The sequence below is a fragment of the Nothobranchius furzeri genome, chromosome 8 (genome assembly GCF_043380555.1).
Source record: "Nothobranchius furzeri strain GRZ-AD chromosome 8, NfurGRZ-RIMD1, whole genome shotgun sequence".
NCBI classification, from domain to species: domain Eukaryota; kingdom Metazoa; phylum Chordata; class Actinopteri; order Cyprinodontiformes; family Nothobranchiidae; genus Nothobranchius; species Nothobranchius furzeri.
This window is the reverse complement of record NC_091748.1, coordinates 67977721-67999079: the sequence shown is the minus strand read 5'-3', so window position 1 is coordinate 67999079 and position 21359 is coordinate 67977721. Positions and strand designations below refer to the sequence as shown.

The 21359-nt window shown below is 41.0% G+C and overlaps 1 protein-coding gene across 5 annotated transcripts in view; it reads right to left on the bottom strand.

Moving 5' to 3' along the window:
* The window catches only part of pde4ba (phosphodiesterase 4B, cAMP-specific a), a 223520-nt gene that overhangs the window by 66472 nt on the left and 135689 nt on the right, over nt 1-21359 (bottom strand). For 4 of the 5 annotated variants that reach the window (XM_070554256.1, XM_070554257.1, XM_070554258.1 and 1 more), the window contains 4 exons: nt 3934-4128; nt 1991-2027; nt 1765-1835; nt 235-287 (listed from right to left, as the gene is read on the bottom strand). In XM_070554256.1, the coding sequence (XP_070410357.1) occupies nt 235-287; nt 1765-1835; nt 1991-2027; nt 3934-4128 (356 nt within the window). Of the gene's footprint in view, nt 1-234; nt 288-1764; nt 1836-1990; nt 2028-3933; nt 4129-19372; nt 19993-21359 lie in introns of those variants that run through there. The other variant, XM_070554261.1, reaches the window with a different exon arrangement.

Here is a 21359-nt window from a genome sequence, read left to right as displayed (position 1 = left end):
GGGCGTTTGTCTGAACTGCCACTTCAATTGTGTTTGGACAAGGTTAATGAGCTTGATGACAACGTGGTCTGAACTGCAAAGTAGGGGCTGCAGACAGATGGCAGAAAGATGGAGGGTGGTCACGTAGGCAGATTCATGAGAAAACGGGCGAGAGAGGGAGAGAGCGTCGGAGGAAGATCTGAACCGGATAAAGTTTTACAGAATTCAAACATTTACCAAACACCAGCTTCTTACCTGGGAGACAAACTTTGGTGATTGGAGGCTGAGTTGTTGCTGCAGGAGACCTCCTGATTAAAACAAACCAAAATACAAAGATAATAAAAGTTAAAATGTGAATATTCTTTTAAATATGAGCTCATCTAAATTACAAAATGTTACCAACTAGATTCAAATAACTGAAATCTTATGTTTGGAAAATATGGAAATTTGATGTTTTTTTATGTTAAAAAGACAATTTAGTCTCCAAAAATAAATAAAATGGTCTTCAAGGGGACATCCTGTGCAAAACTTGTCTTTTGCATTCTCATCTGCTGCCTTGTGGGTCTAGATTGAACTGCTGAAATTACCTTTGAACCATAGAATTGTTAGAACTGTTATAATTTAAGGAAAAGTCATAATGTCTCCTTTAAGTCAAGAAGAAATTATTTTAGATTTTTTTCAAAAACTGAAGGGAAAAAAATCTGATTAAAGTAAACAATAAACTGAAAAGTTTCTTTATTGAGCAAGACAAGCAAAGTTTCAGCATTTAAACTTTAAAGTGTTTAAACACACATTTAACGAATGACATCACTGCAGAAGCCACTAACATCAGGCCTGCATGAGTGCAGGAGCTGAAATGTTGCAGCAAAATCTACTTTTATAAACAGCAACAAAATAGAAGTAATATTCAATTTGTGACAGTTACACCTGAAACATGCACGTGCACGTGCACGTGACTCCTTTATCTGTGTGTGAGTTGAAGAAAATGATTCCCTTCCTGATATTTACACAGTTGCATGTTCAAACTAACATGCACGTGTCTCATTCTCCGCTCTTGTTCCCACTGGAGTGAAAAGCTGTAAGTAGGTCACAGAAGCTTCAGTCAGTCTGTACACCAAACCGAGTGTAAATAAAGCATTTGGTAGAGCCAACTGCTCTTAGCATCGTCAGAAATCCAAACACAGACAGGTTCTCACAGTGAAGAACAGAGGGCAAAGGTGGCCTACGAGAAAATCTTAATCTGCTCCTAAACTCAGTGAGCTTGCTGAGGGTGGACACTGCTGCAGATCTTAACTGTGTTGCGTTCACACAACTTGTAGAAATTGTGAATTTTTAGTCTTAATTCATTTTTTTGTCACTCTGCGTTACTGTGCATCACAAAGATGTCCTGAAGATGGGAGTAGAGTAGAAATAACAAATGGTTTCATTTGCACAACAGCTCCCTAAAATTAATTCTGGAATGAATTAAGGAAACAGCTGAGATGTTGCTCATCCCATCTCAGTTTATGGACCAACACCGCCACCTGGTGGTGAGTTCATGGAACTGGAAATAGTAGTTCTAAAAGAAGACTCATTTAATCAAATCCGCAAACTTTATAAAGGTAAATATAAAAAAAGTGCCACTTTGCTAAACAGGCTGGACTGTATTTATTACACTCCTAACGTGTTTGTGGTCTGTAAGAATTTTTTTCCTGTCAAGGATTGCAAGCTTCATCTTAATTTGAGTGCACATAAAACAAAAACACAAAAAAGTCTAATTTCCGGAACTGAATTGGTGATCCTTACTTGCTAGAAGGACACTGGACATTGGTCAGTATCGTGAAGTTATTCCTTACACTTCGGAGGCTTGCCAGAACCTAAGAAGGTAGTGAAAAGGACTGTTGTTAGTATAGTTTGTGTAGAAATATGTTAATTAGTTATTTTACTGATGTAACAGTTTGTTTTATGTGGAAGAATAAAGTCAGAGTAAAGACTAATAAAAACAGGATTCTGTTTTAATGGAGACGTTTACCTGAGCAAAAGGAGTCACAATCAGGTCATCGCCGTGTCTGGAAACACAAACACAAGGGAAACGCTCTAAGGAGAGTTCTCTCAATCAACACACACACACACACACACACACACACACACACACACACACACACACACACACACACACACACACACTAGGGCTGCACAATAATGTGCGATAACAGTGATTAATGTTGCGATAGACTTGCAATAAATGAACAAATACTTTAATCTGCAGTGCTCACTTTCATCTCTGTGTACTTTAGACACACCGCCCCATCCCCTATCATTAGTACAGTAACAAAAAGAAATCATGCAAGTTGACATTAGAAAATTACAAGCATGATCTGTTTCAATATTTCTGTAAAAAGAATCACTTACATATGTTTTAAATGCTTACTCCCATACACTTAACGACTGCACTGTGCACCCTGACCCAGCTGTTCAGTTCGGTGGCTCTCGGCTCATTGCATTCATTGGCATCAAAGCCTTAGCCAAATAACGTGCAAGTGCCTCCGTTATTTCCTTCAACTGCTTTGATGGTTTTAAGAAGCATTTCTACCAACAAAGCTCTGATAGATGGGCATCTGGTGGGCTGTTGTGCCTTTCTTAACATCAGAGACTTTGGGTTTGCTAACACTAGCTTTCTGGAGCCCTGTGTATAGATCTTTATGGTTGCGTTGGAGGTGACAACAGAGATTTGTCATGTTTCTCCTCGTGGTTGCCACAAATGTTCGGCATGTCTTGTTAAGTGCTTGTGTTTGCTCAACGTTGTCTCTCTTGTAACCAAAATATCTTGAAATAAGAGACATGATGTTCTGAACATGAGCTCTTTCTCACAAACATCTTCCGCACACGTCTTACCCTCAGTCAATGCAACGCTCTGTAAGTTACCTCACGCGTTTGCTAGCCATCCAAATTAAGTGCCGCCCACCTAGAGGGCGGGCACCTAACCTATAAGAACCCACCAGAATGGCCTCTATTTGATTTGTCAAAAACGTCATGTTAGCTTTTGAAACACATGCTCTCTCTCTCTCTCTCTCTCTCTCTCTCTCTCTCTCTCTCTCTCTCTCTCTCTCTCTCTCTCTCTCTCTCTCTCTCTCTCTCTCTCTCTCTCTCTCTCTCTCTCTCTCTCTCTCTCTCTCTCTCTCTCTCTCTCTCTCTCTCTCTCTCTCTCTCTCTCTCTCTCTCTCTCTCTCTCTCTCTCTCTCTCTCTCTCTCTCTCTCTCTCTCTCTCTCTCTCTCTCTCTCTCTCTCTCTCTCTCTCTCTCTCTCTCTCTCTCTCTCTCTCTCTCTCTCTCTCTCTCTCTCTCTCTCTCATATTTAAAGTCCCTGATTAACCTAACATGCATACCTTGGGTCTGGAATGATCCACCCACATCCTTTACATTCAGTCTGCATCCATATTTATTCACTTCAGAAGATTTGTGACGCTAGTGTAGAAATCTAGACCAGCCCTAGCAGCTTACATGTACCTGCAGTTTACATACGTTTCCTCGGCTTTTCTTTTGTGATGCACCTTTTTTTTATCTGTACAATTTTCTGAGATCTTATTTAAAATTTAACCACAAAAAAAACACTTTGCAGCTGAGACATCAGCCTGAAATCTGTCTAATTTGCAGAAAAGTATTTTAAACACATCAGCTCATTGATTATATCTCAAATTCAATTCAAAGATACTTTATTACTCTCAGAGGGATTACATTACATGCCATCCAGCTGTAATCGGTGTACCTGGACTGCGGATGTCCAACACTAGAGGGTTGTGTGCCAATGGTTTGCTAGAACGTTAGAAAATCTAATCTGACCTTGTAGCTTTAAGTTCAATCTCATAATGAAATTCCATTCAGTGAACACATGTCAGAGTTGTGTTTGGGTTGAAATGCATTTTTATCAGGCATTTGAGTGAGTGTGTTAATTTTGCACATTTCTATTTTTACTCACAATTCCGAGGCGATGGAGGAGTTTCGTGACATGGACTTGGGGGACAGCTCATAGTCGCTGTCAGAGCGATACAGAAAGGACTCTCGGCGCTGGTTATGTCCCGGGAAGTTGGTGTGGAGCACCAGACCAGAACCCGGGGAGGCCTGGGGGTCCAAAGGGCTGCAGCTAGCAGATGGGCCATTTTCCACGTCAAAACTGAAAACAGAGAAGCACAAAATTTCTTTAAATTTAACCCAAACTTTAGTATACATCTTGCAAACTTCCAAAGAACATGCTGAGCTTAGATGAGCTGTTCTTTATGTAAATTTAGCTGATTAATTTGCCTTTATTTAGTGGTCGACAGACTATTTGGTTTCACCGGCTGAGCATAAGAGGGGAGGAAAACTTTGCTTACATGTCAACACACATGCACTTGCACACACGCGTGCGCGCGCACACACACACACACACGTCTGTCTTTCTATCATAGTGGGGACCCTCCATTGACTTCCATTCATTTTTGTGATTCCACTATGCCTTACCCTAACCCTAGTGCTGATCTATTCCTAATCCTAACCTTAACTAAAATGTAATTCACACCATACCTCTAACTGGTATAGTAAGCTTCTAAAAAAGTGAGGACCCAAAAAATGTCCTCACTTTGAAAAATGGTTAAAATGGTCCTCAGTATGTACAAGAACGCGCGCACACACACACACACACACACACACACACACACACACACACACACACACACACACACACACACAGGTTTAATGACAGGAAAATTATGTTTCTTCTTCAGAAAACAAGGAAGGTGGAGAAGAATGTGGACTGGGTTAGGGTTGTGTGTGTGTGTATGTGTGTGTGCATGCGTGCATCATATGCCTCTTTGTAGTTTGAGATTCCAAACAAGTGTTTTATTGCTACATTCTGTCCTCTTTGAACCTTTAGTGAACCACAAACCAGTAGAAAAAAGTGCTGATTACCCAACAAACCTCAAAGATTCATCTTTGACATCAGAACATGAAAATTCTACTATTCTATGTATTTATATTCATATTATTATTATTACATGTGCAGCCAAATTTCTGCATCTTATGATAAAACCTAGACTGAAAATCGTTTAAGCAAAACTAGTTTCCAGATGACAGAGCCACCAAACATGAGGATGTAAATCATCTGCAGCTGCAAAAACTATTTATAACTACAATAAACAATACTGAAAAAAAAAGACTTTTCCCTTTGACGAGAACTACTGTCTATTAATACATTTCAAACACTGCCTGGAAATGAGGATGAAGAGAAAAATGTGTGAGTAATTTCAGTCTAAGGTTGTAAAATTAATGTGATAAGAATATTTCATAAAGCAGAACAAGGTTTTAGCTTAGCAGCATGCAGCATGATGTTATGAAATAAAAATGCAAAAGCTGTTTAAGTATAAGCGATTAATAGTAGGCTAATTATAATAAGGAAAATTGCTTTGAATTAAAAATTTATAAAGCAAGTTTTCCCTAAATCTACTTTTTTCTCGCTGATAAACTGTATAAATGAGTCTAATAGTGCTGTAGACACGAGTCATTGTTTTGGCATTTTAGTGCATCTCATTTAAAATGTAAATAGTCAGCCTCAAACTGTCTAAGCATCCTCTTCAGGTTAAAACTCCACTTTACATAGAATTGAAATCAGCCATTGCTGTTGGCTAAGAGGTACCCAGTGATGGTGCTGGTACCATATTACGAGGCTGCACTGCACCAGACTGCAGCCGAGTCTCGGCCACGCCTCCAGTTGGCTCTGCCACTCACAAGTCGATACGAAACGATACGGATCGTCCCTTTTCTCTTAGTGAACCCCTTTCTTTGCTCGATCGGCTGAGCGTGTGTGTGTGTGTGTGTGTGTGTGTGTGTGTGTGTGTGTGTGTGTGTGTGTGTGTGTGTGTGTAAAAGTGATCTCAGTCTAAAGAAGTGGAGATAACGTCTGACCTGTGGAGGTATATAATGCAGCTAGTGGTAGTATTTCTGTTGTACAGTACAATATAGTCGTGGTTCAAAGGTTAAATGAAAATCTTTAACTGCTTTGAAACTTTAGAGCACAGCTACACAATTCTGGGCCTGGAGGGCCCGTTTCCAGCACATTTTGGTTCAACACACCTGATTTCAATTAGTAGATGATTAACAGGCTTCTGCAGAGCCTGATGAGCTGCTGCAACAGTGGTTCAACCACTGAATCTAGTGTGTTGGAGCAGAGAAACCACTAAAACGTGCTGGATACCGGCCCTCGAGGCCTGGAATTGAATAGTCCTGCTTTAGAGAATGGGACCTTTTAACCCTCCCACTGTCTTTATGGGTGGCCCCACGAGGAAATTTGACCATTGAACAGGGTTGATGCTTTATCCCTTGAGGTCCATGTGGCAGGGGTGAGGTGGTCCCCACTCCTCACCCCTGCCACATGGACCCAAAGGATAAAGCATCAACCCTGCTCAATGGTCAAATTTCCTCGTGGGGCCACCCATAAAGACAGTGGGAGGGTTATATACTTCAACAAAGCATTTTGCTCTTGGCTACACTCAGACTAGCCGTTAGCTCGTCAGTCCTGCTGGATTCCTCCAAACAGAGGCTTTTCAGAAAACTTTAAGTTGTAACTTTTATGTCTAAACTTAACCCTAAAAACAGAAGACCAACTCGGATCCGTTTCTAGGAGACGAAGCAAGTTTTGTCTTCTGGATTAACGGATTTGTTCGGGAAGCTGCTCCCACAACAGCTTTCTTTTTGAAGCTGAGGAAGAGAGCAGCGTTGGCGTCGACGCTCAGTTCATGCACACCGCCTCCATGTGAAGACTTTTATGAGATATTCATCTTCACTCAGGAGGAGAGAAGGTCTGAGAGGGTGAGAGATGTCGCTGTTACCATAACAGGCTCAGAGTTCAGCCACTTTATTCCATTATGAGCTCCCCATTTAGAAGGGAAATCACAGAACCTAACGTGACCTCAAGGATGTTTATGTATGTGGAAAAAAGAAATGAGCTAGGATTTATTAGTTTAGGAATAAAATAATTATAACAATTGATGAGATTAAACAAATCTATGGAGAGTTCCTGGTATTATGTAGGTTTAGGTAAGATACGTTACGTTAGTCATGTTTCGACAGGATGGTTTACGAACACAACCAGAAGTGACCCCGGTGACCCTGAATCACTAGCAAAGATGACACAGCATTCCATTCCCATGATCCAGCTGCATCTGTCCGACTGGTGAGGACACCAACTGAGTGACAGATTTCCTGAAGGGAAGACGTTTCCCACTCCTTCTTGTTTATTATATCAGATCAGACTTTTCCATCAGTTTTAGTGACAGCAAATGTTAATCTGCCACCAAAAATATACAAGAAAAATATTTGTATAATGTAAACAAACCTGCAACATGATCAGAAAGAGAGTTGTTTACTAATACAAAAAAACTCCTTTAGCAAACATCCCAAACTATCTAAACTATTTATTTGATTGTAATGTTTTATTTTCATATTTTCCTCTGTCCTATAGTATATAAAACATGTAATATTTTAATGAAAACACTTTTTATTTATACAAGGACTTAAAGTGTCTCACGTGTTTGCTTTAAAATTTAGAATTTCACTGATTTGATGGTTGGTTGTTTTCTAGTTTCTTTGACTTGAAAATACATTTTGAAAAACAACCCATGAGAGTTTGTAGTTTAACTCAAAATAAAAGTGAAACGCGTGGGCTACTTCAAGTAACAGTGCGTAGTTTCCCTGGCAATAGGGGGCAGTGCATACCTAAATCATTGCAAGCAAGCATTATTTTTGTGTTCAAGTAAGACCTTACCAACGGAGGGCCATTAGGGTCAAAAATCCCTGGGAGCACACCCTCTAGCAAAATGACAAGCACATCAGATTCCCTTTCATCACTGGCAACGAGTGAAGAGGTAAATGTGTAAAATGAAATGTTGGGACAGGATCTCATCTATAACTCGGAGAAGGCATTCTACCCTTTTCCGAATCAAGATCATGGTCTCAGATTTAGAGGAGCTGATTCTCATCCCAGCTGCTTCACGCTCGGCTGCGAACCGCTCCAGCGAAAGGTGAAGATCACGTTCTGATGAAGCCAACAGGACCACATCATCTGCAAAAAGCAGAGACCTGATCCTCAGGCCATCAAAACAGATGTCCTCAACACCTTGGCTGCGCCTAGAAATCCTGTCCATAAAGGTTATGATCAGAATCGGTGACAAATGACAGCCTTGGCAGAGTCCAACTCTCACTGGGAACGAGCCTGACTTACTGCCAGCAATGCGGACCAAGCTCTGACACGGTCATACAGGGACCTAGCAGCCCGTATCAGAGGGCCTGGTACCCCATACTCCCGGGGTACCCCTCACAGGGCCCCCCGAGGGATGCGGTCAAACGCCTTCTCCAAATCCACAAAACACATGTAGACTGGTTGGGTAAATTCCCACGCACCCTCCAGGATCCCCCTAAGGGTATAGAGCTGGTCCAGTGTTCCACAGCCAGGACAAAAACCACATTGCTCCTCCTGAATCTGAGGTTCAACAATCCGTTGAATTTGTTCATTAGTGCTTAATATTGCACTAAGAAAGTTTATTTATTTATTTATTTTTAACCAGGAAAGTCCTGCTGAAATTAAAAACCTCGTTTTCAAGGGAGTCCTGGCCAAGAGGCAGCAAAAGTTACAGTTACTAAATTGTTCAGTTACACAGACATGTACAAAACTACAGAAGGCAGTTACAACACAGGGAACCCATCTCATAATTAGTCTGGTTTTAAATGTATTCAAGGAGATAAACTTGGTTCATTTCCAGTTTTCATGCAGAAGAAGCAGAGTGAAAGAAAGCTCTTTTGCCCAGTTCGGTGCGAGCAAACAGAGTAACAACTGATCATTTACTTATTTAGATCGTGAGGAGTTACACTTCTCCATGAGATTAAGTTACAGATGTAGGTGGGTAGTAATCCAAGCATGGCCGTATAAATGAAAGTGTACCAATGTCCCAACCTCCTGGTGGATAAAGGCCATCCCACTCGAGAATACAATTCACAATGATGGGTCAGTGGCCTACAGTTGGAGATAAACCTCAGCGAGGCGTGATAAACCACATCAGTCTTACCAAGACAATGTGCTGAGGTATTCATATACAAAAAGTCTCCATAATCCAGAATAGACAGAAATGTTGCAGTAAGTTGTTGTTTGTTTTTGTTTTTTGCCTCAAAAGCAAAACAGTTTATTTTAAAAAAGAATAGTGTTAAAGCATAAAGAGTAATGTTAATAAAGGCAACCTTATTGTAAAATGTTACCAAAAATATGAAATTAAACCTCAATGGCCTGTAGACACGACGGATCATGACACAATCACAAAATCACAGCTCATTAGAAAGAAATAGAAAAAGTTCTTTAATGTTTTGTAAACTCCAAAAGCCTCTGAGACGAGGAGAAAAAGCTTTAATGATTTGATTCCTTCCTTTCCCGTGGGATATAATGAAGGAAAACCTGTGACCAGGCTGTGCAAATGGAGTTGCTATGGTAACACCTCCTGTTTAATTCGCAATGTTTGCTGAGCTCCACATAAAATTTCTTAGACTCAGACTTTACCAGGTTTTTGCTCCGTTATAAAAATCATCTTTAGTAATTACTTGCTATTATTACAGATATTTAGCATGAACGCATAAGGATGGACATTAGCAGGACTTGAACTGCTTTAGCTTTAAAAACAGCCTGAGATCAGTCCATTCTGAAACACCCTAAAAGGACTTACTGGTGGGTTAACGGAGATATCCCATCTGACCCAAAATAGAAGCTACATATAACATTCCAAAGATCTGGGTGACATTTTCTTACATAGCTCTGCAGCAGAAAGGCCAAAAACGGGTTAATTCCTTGAGGTAGTTTGTGCAAGCACAAGTTGCAGACGATTCCCAACATGCAGGACTCAGCTTAAAAAAAGACATTAAAAAGTCTCAGAGTTATTCATATGTACTGTTTATAGTTGATCATGGAGGTGGAAATTATTTAGTTAGAACATTTAAAAATCTCATAAGCTATTATTTCCAAAACATGTGCAGTAGTCTCTATTATTAATAAATGCCTTAGGAGGCGTTTTCTGTGGGGAAAAGAGGAGGGCAGAAAACGGCAAGATAGGGAGTCTCCTCCTTTTCCGGTCGGCTCATGGGTTCCCGGAACAAACAACAAATCAATGCAAGTGAATGGAGCTGTTGAAGCTATCTTCTAACCCGCTTTGCCTCTCACCCTGAATTATTCATATGTTGAACTTCACTTTACATGAAACGTAAGGACGTGTGTTTATACTACGTCTGTGGCAGAATTTGACATTTATTAGTTTGCAAAAATTTGTAATTAAAATGACAACAAATCAGACGTAGCCTTTTTTTTTACTGTAACAAATTAAATAAAGGTTTCACAAATCATAACTGTTTCAAGGACTCGGCTATTACTTCTATCTAGCTTAGATTTGAAGAGTCTAGGTCTTAGACGTAGATTTAGATCAGAGTCAGTTCTATGTGGCCTTGAAAACTGCTGATATCTGTCCTTTGAACTTTGATAAATGAAATTAAGGTTTTAATACTCCGAAACTATCGGTGCTGAATAACCTAGTCCAGGATTGAGGAGTTTAAGTGTTGTAAATGTATAATTATAGCGGAGTAAAGATATTAGTGTAGTGGAAATATTTGTTGGAATTGCCCTTTCTGACTCTGAAACTAAAGCGGGGCACCAACTTCAGCTTTGTGGTATGCCTTTTTGCTTTTTGTAATACTTTATTCTCTTGTTCTAGAATAATATAAATACATAAACAAATAAATAAATAAGTAAATCACATCAACACGTAACTCCTGAGTTGGCCCATCGACATGTTGGATCCATAAGCAGGGATGGTACACAACTTTTACAAGTGACTCTAGTATCAAGTGGTTTGAACAAACCAGATGTTTTAACTCACGAAGGCTATGAGAGCGAACTTGTAATGAGCGTGCGCCATTTTCCTGCTTGATTGGTGCAGAGCGGTTAGGGAAACACATTTCAACAACTGAACCGAATTAGAAAAACCGACGTAACACCGGTGCGCAAAGGTGCGGGTTTCGATTAGCAACAGGAGAGGGAGGGGTAGAGGGCAGAACACACAGAAAGAAATACAGAGGGACCGAACTGATAGCAATGCTTTTGAGCTAAACTGCAATAAAAGTGTGCGTGTTTAACCTCCCCAATAGAACAAGTGAAAAGGTCACGAGCGTGACTCCCGTGGCGAGACTTGAAGAGCAAGTCAACACTAAATCAGCTAAGTAGTAGACTTTACCAAGCACGTTGATGCCGTGGACAAGAACATCAAGTTCACCAGGGAAGATGCACACAACAACCAACTGCCCTTCTTGGACTGTGCTGTGCAAATTGAACAAGATGGAAGTCTCAGCATTGAAGTCTACAGGAAACCGACTCACACAGATCAGCATTTGCATTTCGACTCACAACACCCACTGGAGCACAAAATGTCAGTCATCAGGACTTTACCCCATCAGCCCGAGAACATTCCCACAAAGACTGAAGGAAAACAAAAAGAAAAAAAAAACATCAAGAAAGCTCTCCAGAACTGCAGATACCCCAACTGGGCCTTTGTGAAATCTACAAAGACAACACATTGAATGAGAAGTTGTGTCCAAACTTTTGGCCTGTTCTGTATATATATATATTTCTCCTCTATACACTGACCCAAAACTGAGGAGCATCGATTTGCACAAAACCCCGACATCAGCAGATACATCGGTTACTCTGCATGGATAAATGCACAAATGAGACACGATAGACACCCACGACGCCGCTGGTCATCAGAGTTACATTAAACATGACCCTCTGCAGCCCCAAAAATGGAAAAGGTGAATGTAGCCAGATGCTCTATTTAAATGTAGAAATGAGGTCAGTGACGTAATCCCAGGCTATTATACATGCACATTTAGAAACAAGTCATCCAGCAGATGCTTTTTTTCAGAATCATTTGCGGTCTAAATACTCAGCCCTCATGTGACACAAGGAAACCGGCCAAAGGTGCGATGACGCAGGTTAGCAGCAGCAGAGGGTAAAACTCAGGGTGACATGTGGGCACATTTAGACTGAAATCAGGAAATGAGAAAAACTTCTTTTTTTTTTTTACCGTGTCCTGTCTGGCTGTGAAACAAACAGAATTGATGTCTGAATGCTGGTAACAAGCCTTACAGATTTACTCTCAGGTGGGGCATCAAAGCGTCTGCTTTTAATGTCACGCCTGATACTTAAAACTTTATTGTTATTGTTTTTGAATACTTTGTAATTCCGACCAGACACGGAGTCAGAGGTGAAAGAGAAAGGAAAAGACAAAAGGTGGGGAGAGAGGGAGGAAGTGGGGGGGGGGGGGGGTGTCCACAAAAATAAACAATAATGAACAAGAGTCTCCTTCTAGACCTGCAGAAAGAGACAAAAAAAGCAACAAAAAAAGGGACACAAGAACAATACAACAAGATCAAGACTATCACTGTGTCAACTTGATGAAGAAATATATAATCAACATTGTTTTGTTGAACGTGCCCAAGCCCATACTTTTGAGAGCACCATGTGAGCACCTGTGTGTGTACACGCACTTGTTTATGTAAGGTTTATCTATAGGAACGTCCAATAGAGAGTGTGAGGGACCACAGATCTGCCCCCCAAAGAGGCGTAGGGGACGGGGGGAGCTCCAAGTCCCAGAGATCCAGGCGCTGCCCCAGAACACAGGAACCCCAAGAGCTACTCACACACACACATCTATGGGTGCACTAAGGTTTGTCTCATGGAACGTACATGGAGCTGGCTCTAGAGAGAAGGGATTAAAGATTTTTGATCAGCTAAAGAGAGTGCAAGCAGACGTAATATTATTACAAGAGACTCATAGATCTGCCACATCCGCAGATGAACTTAAAACACCTGAGTTTCCCAGCATGTTCTCTGCCTGCTATAACTCTAGGCAAAGAGGTGTAGCTATTTTAATACACAAAAACATCAATTTCACAGTATTGGACACAGTCTCTGATCCAGAGGGTAGATTTATAATGTTAAAATTATCTGTACAGAACCAAAGCTTATGTATCGTCAGCATATACTGTCCAAATATTGATAACCCTTCATTCTTTCATAATTTTTTCTCTGTACTCTCCGAACACTTGGACTGTCCACTTATACTTGGAGGTGATTTTAATTTTTGGATGAACTCCTTAACAGACAGGCTCAGTACAGCTGGGACTCAGCACAATTGGCAATCCAGTAACATAGTTAAACAGTACATGAGTGATTATGGGCTTTGTGATGCATGGCGATCTCTTCATCCTAACCGTAGAGAGTATACTTTTTTTTTGCACGTCCATCACTCTCATTCACGTTTGGATTATTTTCTAGTCAGCAGCTCATTGTTGGCTGACATTTCAGACACTGAGATACACCCCATAGTTGTCAGCGACCATGCTCCGGTTTCTTTAACTCTGGTAAACAAGAAGACAATCCCACCAAGCAAAAACTGGAGGTTTAATACATCACTGCTTAAAGATGAAGGTTTTATAGAATTTTTTAAAAAGGAGTGGGCTTTATATTTAGAACATAATGACCTGCCTGGAACATCAGCATCTGTTCTCTGGGAGGCAGGAAAGGCAGTGATGAGAGGTGAAATAATCTCTTTCTCATCACATAAGAAAAAACGGAAAACAAATGTATTCAGGAGATAGAGGAAATCATTAAGTCTTTAGAGGCATCCACAGAAGAAGAGTTAATGAGCAAATTACGTAAAGCTAAATTAGAACTTCATGGAGTTATTGACAAAAAGACACAATTTTTCGCACAAAGACTACGAATAGAAAACTTTGAACATAGTAATAAATCAGGTAAATTTTTGGCTAACCAGTTAAAAATAAATAAAGAGAAAACCACCATATATGCTGTTAAAGACTCAACCGGGAATATAGTTTATGACCCAGAAAGAATAAACAACACTTTCAGAGACTTTTGCCAAACTGTGTACTCACCACAGATAACCCCATCAGATAACGAGATCAATGAGTTCCTTGATAAGATAACACTTCCTAAATTATCAGACAGCCAAGTTACAGTCCTGGACTCGCCACTAACATCAGCGGAGCTCCAGGAAGCCCTTAAATCCATGACTAATAGGAAAGCTCCAGGTTCAGACGGGTTCCCAGTAGAGTTCTACAAAGAATTCTGGATCATTCTGGCTTCAACATCCTTCAGAATGGTGAGGGATATCGAAGAGAGCGGCAGATTACAGCCAAACATGAATTCAGCCAATATTAGTCTCTTGTTAAAACCAGGCAAAGACCCTGCATTTCCTGCCAGCTATTGCCCAATTTCCCTTATTAATGTTGATCTCAAAATAATTTGTAAAGCCCTGGCAAAAAGATTAGAGAAGGTAACCCCCTTCATAATACACCCTGACCAAACTGGTTTCATCAAGGGCAGACAGTCATCCACTAATTCACGTAGATTACTTAATTTGATAGATTTCTCTTACAGTAGAAACATAGAAACTAGTATATTATCTCTAGATGCAGAAAAGGCTTTTGATAGAGTTAACTGGAAGTTCTTATTTGCAACTTTACATAAATTTGGGTATGGGAACTTCTTCATAAACTGGCTACAAACATTATACAGTTCACCAACAGCACGTGTCAGGACGAACGACCAAATATCAGCTAGCTTCTGTCTTCACAGGGGGACCAGGCAGGGATGCCCATTCTCCCCCTCACTGTTTGCTCTCTTTATCGAACCACTAGCAGCAGCAATTAGGCAAACAACAGGTATTAAAGGAATGAGACAAACTTCTATATCAAATGAGCAGCAAAGTAGAGCTGAGACAGTTTGAAAAAACAGAAAGATATAAATGGTTTTAAAAAAGTCAAATTCCATAGCTGGGAAATTTACAGAGTAATAAATCAGGTCCATGATATTCCCAGGCTGAAGGTCAGAGTTCCTCATTCCTGCTTTAAGAAAAACAAACTCTATGTCCAGGAGACGTTTGCTGAGATCCAAAATGCCAATCAGTGGTGGGAAGTTACAGGATATTTACTGAAACACCGAGTCACAGTCTTGGTGTATTTAGACAGAAGTTGTTAATGCTACTTCCAACAAACTTCACCATCTCCACAGTACAGCATCTGAAGTCTGCTTCCTCTAACAGTTTAAACTGAAAGGAAGCACGGGCCACAAACCTTTGAGCCACAGCTTCTATTCAGGCATCAGATCTCACCTACAAGGGATGAGGGGACCAGTGTCACTGCTATGGAAACGGCAGTAGCTATAGAGGGCCAGTGAGTGAGTGGATTTAAGCGTATGCAGATGACTAAAAAATGTTATTCTATTAATCATTGCCATTTGTTTCATGAATGAAGAAGCCTTTGCTCCTCGTCATTTTATGGCTCATTAACATCGACTCACCATTACTATAATTGACATGTTCATCGTCAGCCTCTAACCCAACTTCCTAATTTCAGCTCTTGTCACTCGGTCAGACCACAGAAGTCTCCTAAGTCCTCACCACATTTTCTGTGTGTGCATCTCCTCCACAACAACATGCTACCCTGTGAAATAAAAGGCTACTGCAAAGAAAATACTCTTAAACCACCAAACTCAACAACGCAAAACTGCACCCCACCCATGGCCAAGCAAACACAAACCAGACCTATTCAGAGTCCTCCCTGGGAACATAAATAGGTCACCAAAATGAAAAGAAGTCTGGTTTTAAATGCTGACAGCTATTAATGCAACAGAATGGATGGAGTTAAAAATCGGCCTGGGGTGATTCACAGGACGTTTTTATGCTGTTGAACTTTAAACTTGCTTTTTAAACGGATAGGAGCATCTTCTCAGGCAAGTTAGGGCAACACTACTCATCCTTAAGCCCCACGATTTAATAAAAATTAATCATATATTGAATTAGATACCTAGGGAATTATTTGTGCTCATATTTTTCCTACAGTTACACAAATTAGGCTTTGTGGTTTTAAAAAAATGTTTTTAAGAGCAAGAACGTCCTGTTACTGCAAATTAATATCCTCCTCCAGAAGCAATTGCTTGACAGAGACACTGGTATGAGATGATATAACTGGCATCCACTGCACACAGAGTCTTTTGTATAGATAAACGGAGGCATAATCTTTAGTATTACTCCATAGAACCATGGGTCACCGACCAAATATTTGGTTAAGCCTACCTCTCTGGGAGATTATCTGTCCTGACTGGAAATGTGAGAAACTATCCACGGGATGTATACTCTGTAGGTTGCACACGGGTCAGCAGAATGCGTGCAAATACCTTAGGGATGCACAAGGGCACATTTGTGTAAGGAGGCAGCTCTAGAATAATTAGTCCTCACAACTCATAAGGCTCACATCTCCCTATCCAATGATTCAGATGTGCAGCAGAGCACAGAGTGTTATGTGTACTTCTCTTTTCTGCAGTACTTTCCACAGGAAATCCTTGGTCACCAAGGTGGAACCAGATGAACCTGAGGTGGTTGTTCAATGTCTCCTGGCTTAAAAGCCTTCAGACATTCAGAAACTTAATACCTTTCATTTTGAGCATGCCCACAGGAAGAAAGAAAAAAAACTGATCAGTGAATGCACACATTGTCTACAGCAGGGGTATTCAATTCTGGGCCCTGAGGACCAGTATCCAGCAGGTTTTAGTTTCAACTCTGTTTCAACACACGTGATTTCAATCAGCAGGTAGTTAAGAGGCTTCTGCGGAGATGAAGAGCTGCTGCACAGGTGATTCAACCACTGAATCAAGTGTGTTGGAGCAGGGAAACCACTAAAACATGCTGGACACCAGCCCTCCAGGCCTGGAATTGAATTCCAATTGGTCTACAGGCTGTTCAGTGAGGTACCTCATGGAAGTTCCAAAGAAGTGGGAAGTTTTGTGTTATCTTATAAGAAAATCCAAAATTCTTCAGATTTATCAGACAGTTTGATATTATTTACGGTTTTCTTTATTTGCTTTGTCCCTTTAAAATCACAGCGTCTGTCCCATCCTGCAGCCCAACGCCTGTCCCCCTCACTGAGCCAGAATACCTACAATCCTCCAGGGAGGAGACCCAGTGTTTTTGCACACTTACAGAAAAAAGCATCAGTGATGTTTAGTTTTGGCTTTACATGCTGCTTGTTTTCCAAATAAGGCTTTAGGATGAGTTTTATCTCTCCTAAGCCTTTTCAACACTTTAAACTATATTTATATAGTCCAGATTCATTAAGTCAGTCTGGCTTAGGCCTCCTTTATACAGGAGAAAGATCTTACTATATAAGAGAAATCTGTTGGAACACGGGCCTTTGAGCACTGGTTCAGTTTTGTCACCAGGCCACGCTGGCCGCATGCCTGGGCGAGAATCCCATCACACCATCAGAGACATACTAGCATAATGTAACCAGCTAGCATTTTGCTCCATCCTGAACGTGGCCCGTGATGTGCTGGAATGTGGGAATGCACTACGGCCCTATCATCCACCAGACTGTAGATATTCTTTACAGGGACTTGGTGATGTCTTTGCTCATGTATGATGAATGCACTGGGCTCTCAGTGACCTGTAAAACTGCACTGACGAGTTTGAGTGCGCAGAAAACTTAGAACAGGAGACCTGAAAACACACTGGCCACTCTGGTCTCTTGCTATGGGCTACAGCCTAATCAATCCATCAGGATCGTGTTGTCATGGAAATGTACTATCTGGTAGAGCATCATGCACTGAAAAAGGCTTTCTAAATAGTTTCTGTAATCCATCCATGTTGTAGCAGATGTTTGGGAGCAGACACAACAACAGAAATGATACGAGGACAGTGCACCGCCTTTTTCAAAAGTCACATTATGACTGGTCCAAAACAAAAAGTAGGGATGCAAAGGTATTTAAAAAACCAATACCCCACCAATTATAAGGAGCTTGTCTTAAGTTGCCTTTTCTCTTGTGTCAGTGATTTGTTTTATGTGAACTTACTTTGTGTCACCAGAGAACATTGAGTAAGCATGAAAACAAGCCTCCTTTTGCCTGCTGGTCAATCTCCAAACAGCTCTTTAGACTGTCCCTTTGAATATCAGACACATCGTCATTATCAAACCATTCTGTTCAGTCAACTTCAGCCCATCTTTGTCAACCAGACACAAAAGAAAACCACAACAGTTTCAATACTGGGTTTAAAGTGGTCCTTCCAGCTCAGTGGCCTTGTGGTATGAGCGTCCGCCCTGGGACTGGGAGATCGGGGTTCAAATCCCGGTCAGTCCAAAGTTTTGCCTCCCTGCTTGACACGCAGCATTACAGGTTGGATTGGGGGGTTAAACCACCAAATGGTTCCCGAGCGCGGCCGTGTCTGCAGCTCACCACTCCCCCAGGGGATGGGTCAAATGCAGAGAACATATGTCACGCACCTGAGTGTGTGACAACTAATGGGACTTTAAAGGATTTTAACTTTAACATTCAAAAAAGTTTAAAACTGCTGAGAAGATTTGTGGTGGAGCTCAGAATGTTAACAGTTTGGACCCTAATGCTATAAGTTTGTTTAAAGTGATGAAACAATGGTTTAAAAAAAATTCAATGCATAATTACCTCGATCAATCAGACTCTAAGATCTGTTAGGATTAGAGTTGGTAAAAGCATTTATAGACACGTTTAATCTGATAGAAGGTCTCGTCGTGTGAAGCTTTGGTGTTGCTCAAAATGAAATTTAATGAAGGCAGACAAGAAAGCCTGCGTGGCAGCAATGTCAAATAAACGACGAGCGCTTAGGGCTAAACCCTTCAATGTCATAAAGTGTTCTTCTTTCGGTGTTTACATCCTGCAGGTCATCTGGTCACTACTGTGGTGCGCGCACACACACACACACACACACACACACACACACACATCAGACTATATTTATACAGTGGCTAAAACAGTAATAATAATTAACAAACCGTCTAAACACTTTCAGATACATTTGCAAGGCAAACAACTTGCCTCTCCTAGCTGTATAAACGGAACACCGACTGCTCTGCAGAAACTACAGCCTTTACGCCGCATGAGTCCACAAAGTTCAGCAGTGCACAAAACCACAATGTTGTGATGAAAAATGCATTTGAGCATTGTTCAATGATTAAAAAAAAGGGAAGTGAGTTGACATATGTCCTGTAAACAAAGCAACGTTTGCCTAAATATTAGGGCAGAATTTAAGTCAGCAAGCAACGGAATAGAAAGATAAGCATAGAAATCCGAACTCAGTCAATTTCCCTCTGGGATTAATAAAGTATTTTTGAATTGAAGACAACAAAGTGTGTGTGTGTGTGTGTGTGTGTGTGTATGTGTGTGTGTGTGTGTGTGTGTGTGTGTGTGTGTGTGTGTGTGTGTGTGTGTGTGTGTGTGTGTGTGTGTGTGTGTGTGTGTGTGCGCTGACCTGTGAGGGTGGCCATGATGGGCAGAGTGGAGTCTCCTGATGACCTCTTCACTGAAGTCAAAATGAACCCTTCCTCTGGCACAGGGTGAGCGCCGGTACATTTCCCCGACACACTCATGCAAACAAACACACACGCACGCACACACACACTAACCGGTGCCTCGCATGTGTCGCCTCAAACACAACAACCCCCAAGTATTTGTGTCAAAAACAATTAATCATAAATGCACTAAATAGCATTCACACTAGTGAGTAACACAGCTGTTCAGCTCTACCAAAGTCATTCACACTTTCATCACACACACACAACAACATCACCATTGTGCAAAGGTTTCTGCACTCAGAAGGAAATACATACAACATTCATTCTTTGAGTTTCTACGTTTACCTAGAACGCCTCTGTCAAAGAAATGTAACTCAGATTATCCAACAGATAAACACTCCATGGTGGGAAAAAAATACGTAGATCAAATAGGTATCCGTCCATGTATCCATCCATGCTCTCCACACACACTTCTGATGTTACACACAACAGCAGACGTCCACATGTCACATGGTGAAACTCTTTCATCCCCTTGTTCACACTGACACAGTCCACTGTCTCTCAGCTCACTTCAGACTCTATTCGTCACTGACTTTACTTCCTCCCCATGCTGTGTGTGTGTGTGTGTGTGTGTGTGTGTGTGTGTGTGTGTGTGTGTGTGTGTGTGTGTGTGTGTGTGTGTGTGTGTGTGTGTGTGTCCTGTTCCCTTCAGGCAGCCCAGCAGAGTTGAAAGGAAGATTTAAATCCAGGAGTGGAGTTACTGGATTGGAGTCAGAATTTCTTTATTAGTACCTTGTGTGTGTGTGTGTGTGTGTGTGTGTGTGTGTGTGTGTGTGTGTGTGTGTGTGTGTGTGTCACACAGAAACACACACACACACACAACACAGGCGGGATAGGAGTTATTTTACATTAAACAACTGGTTTCTGAAATATTCTGTAGATGTTTTTCCTCTCATCTAAAAGGCTTCTCCAGTCCTGAACAGAAGTCCAGTTTCCTTATGAGCGCTTACAATCACCAGTCTAAAAGTCTACACCAACAATCTGGAACACATTTTATACACTATCCTGCATATCGGTGCAAGCCGTAGGTGCACGGCACAGAAATGCCCCAATTACTGCTCAACCTGAGAGATGCTCGACTTTGTGAGTTCAAGGTGAATCAAAATGTGTCATCGAAGCTGCAATGAAACCTAAATGTATCCGTCTAAATGAAAACATTTATTTTACGATTGCTATTGAAAGACTAACGTTCATCATTTAAGAGCATTAAAAGTCACCTTTGTTCAAGGAGATTGAGCTTATCAATCAAGTCCACCTTAAATGTCAGTGTGAGTGTGTGTGTGTGTGAGTGCGTGAGAGAGAGAGAGAGAGAGAGAGAGAGAGAATCTGGCGTCATCTCAGGGGGCTGCAGAGCCCGTTGACACTGTAAAGTATATCAAAAGCCGATGTCTGGTTTTAAATGCAGTGGGTTTTGTCCAGCAGAGCTTTGAAAACGTGCTGATGCACCAAAGAAAATGTTTAAAACATTTACACGTAATTATTATTTGAATAAACCACTTTAGTTTATAATGGGATGAGTCTCTGTGTGAGGTTAAAAGAAGCTTAAGGTTGCAATAACTACACATCAGGTTGTGTTTTTGTCGTTTGAAAAGGTGTTACGACGTGGGTTGGTGTTTAAAAGTAAGGACACTGTCCTAACACATTCAAACAATGCATTCATTATAAACTAGGATTTTAAACACAAAACTCTATTTCTAAAAGGTCAATAAATAGCATTAAAAGACTTTTTGTTTCAAATGGGGATTCTCATCTAAAATGTTCCCAAACACAAGGTCCACCGACCACACTCACAACGTTTGGAGCACAAGAGGGAGCCAGCACTCTGGTCCCTCGCCTGTTTTACAATCTAAAAGCCTTCTTGCTCTTACCCATTGAAAACAGCCT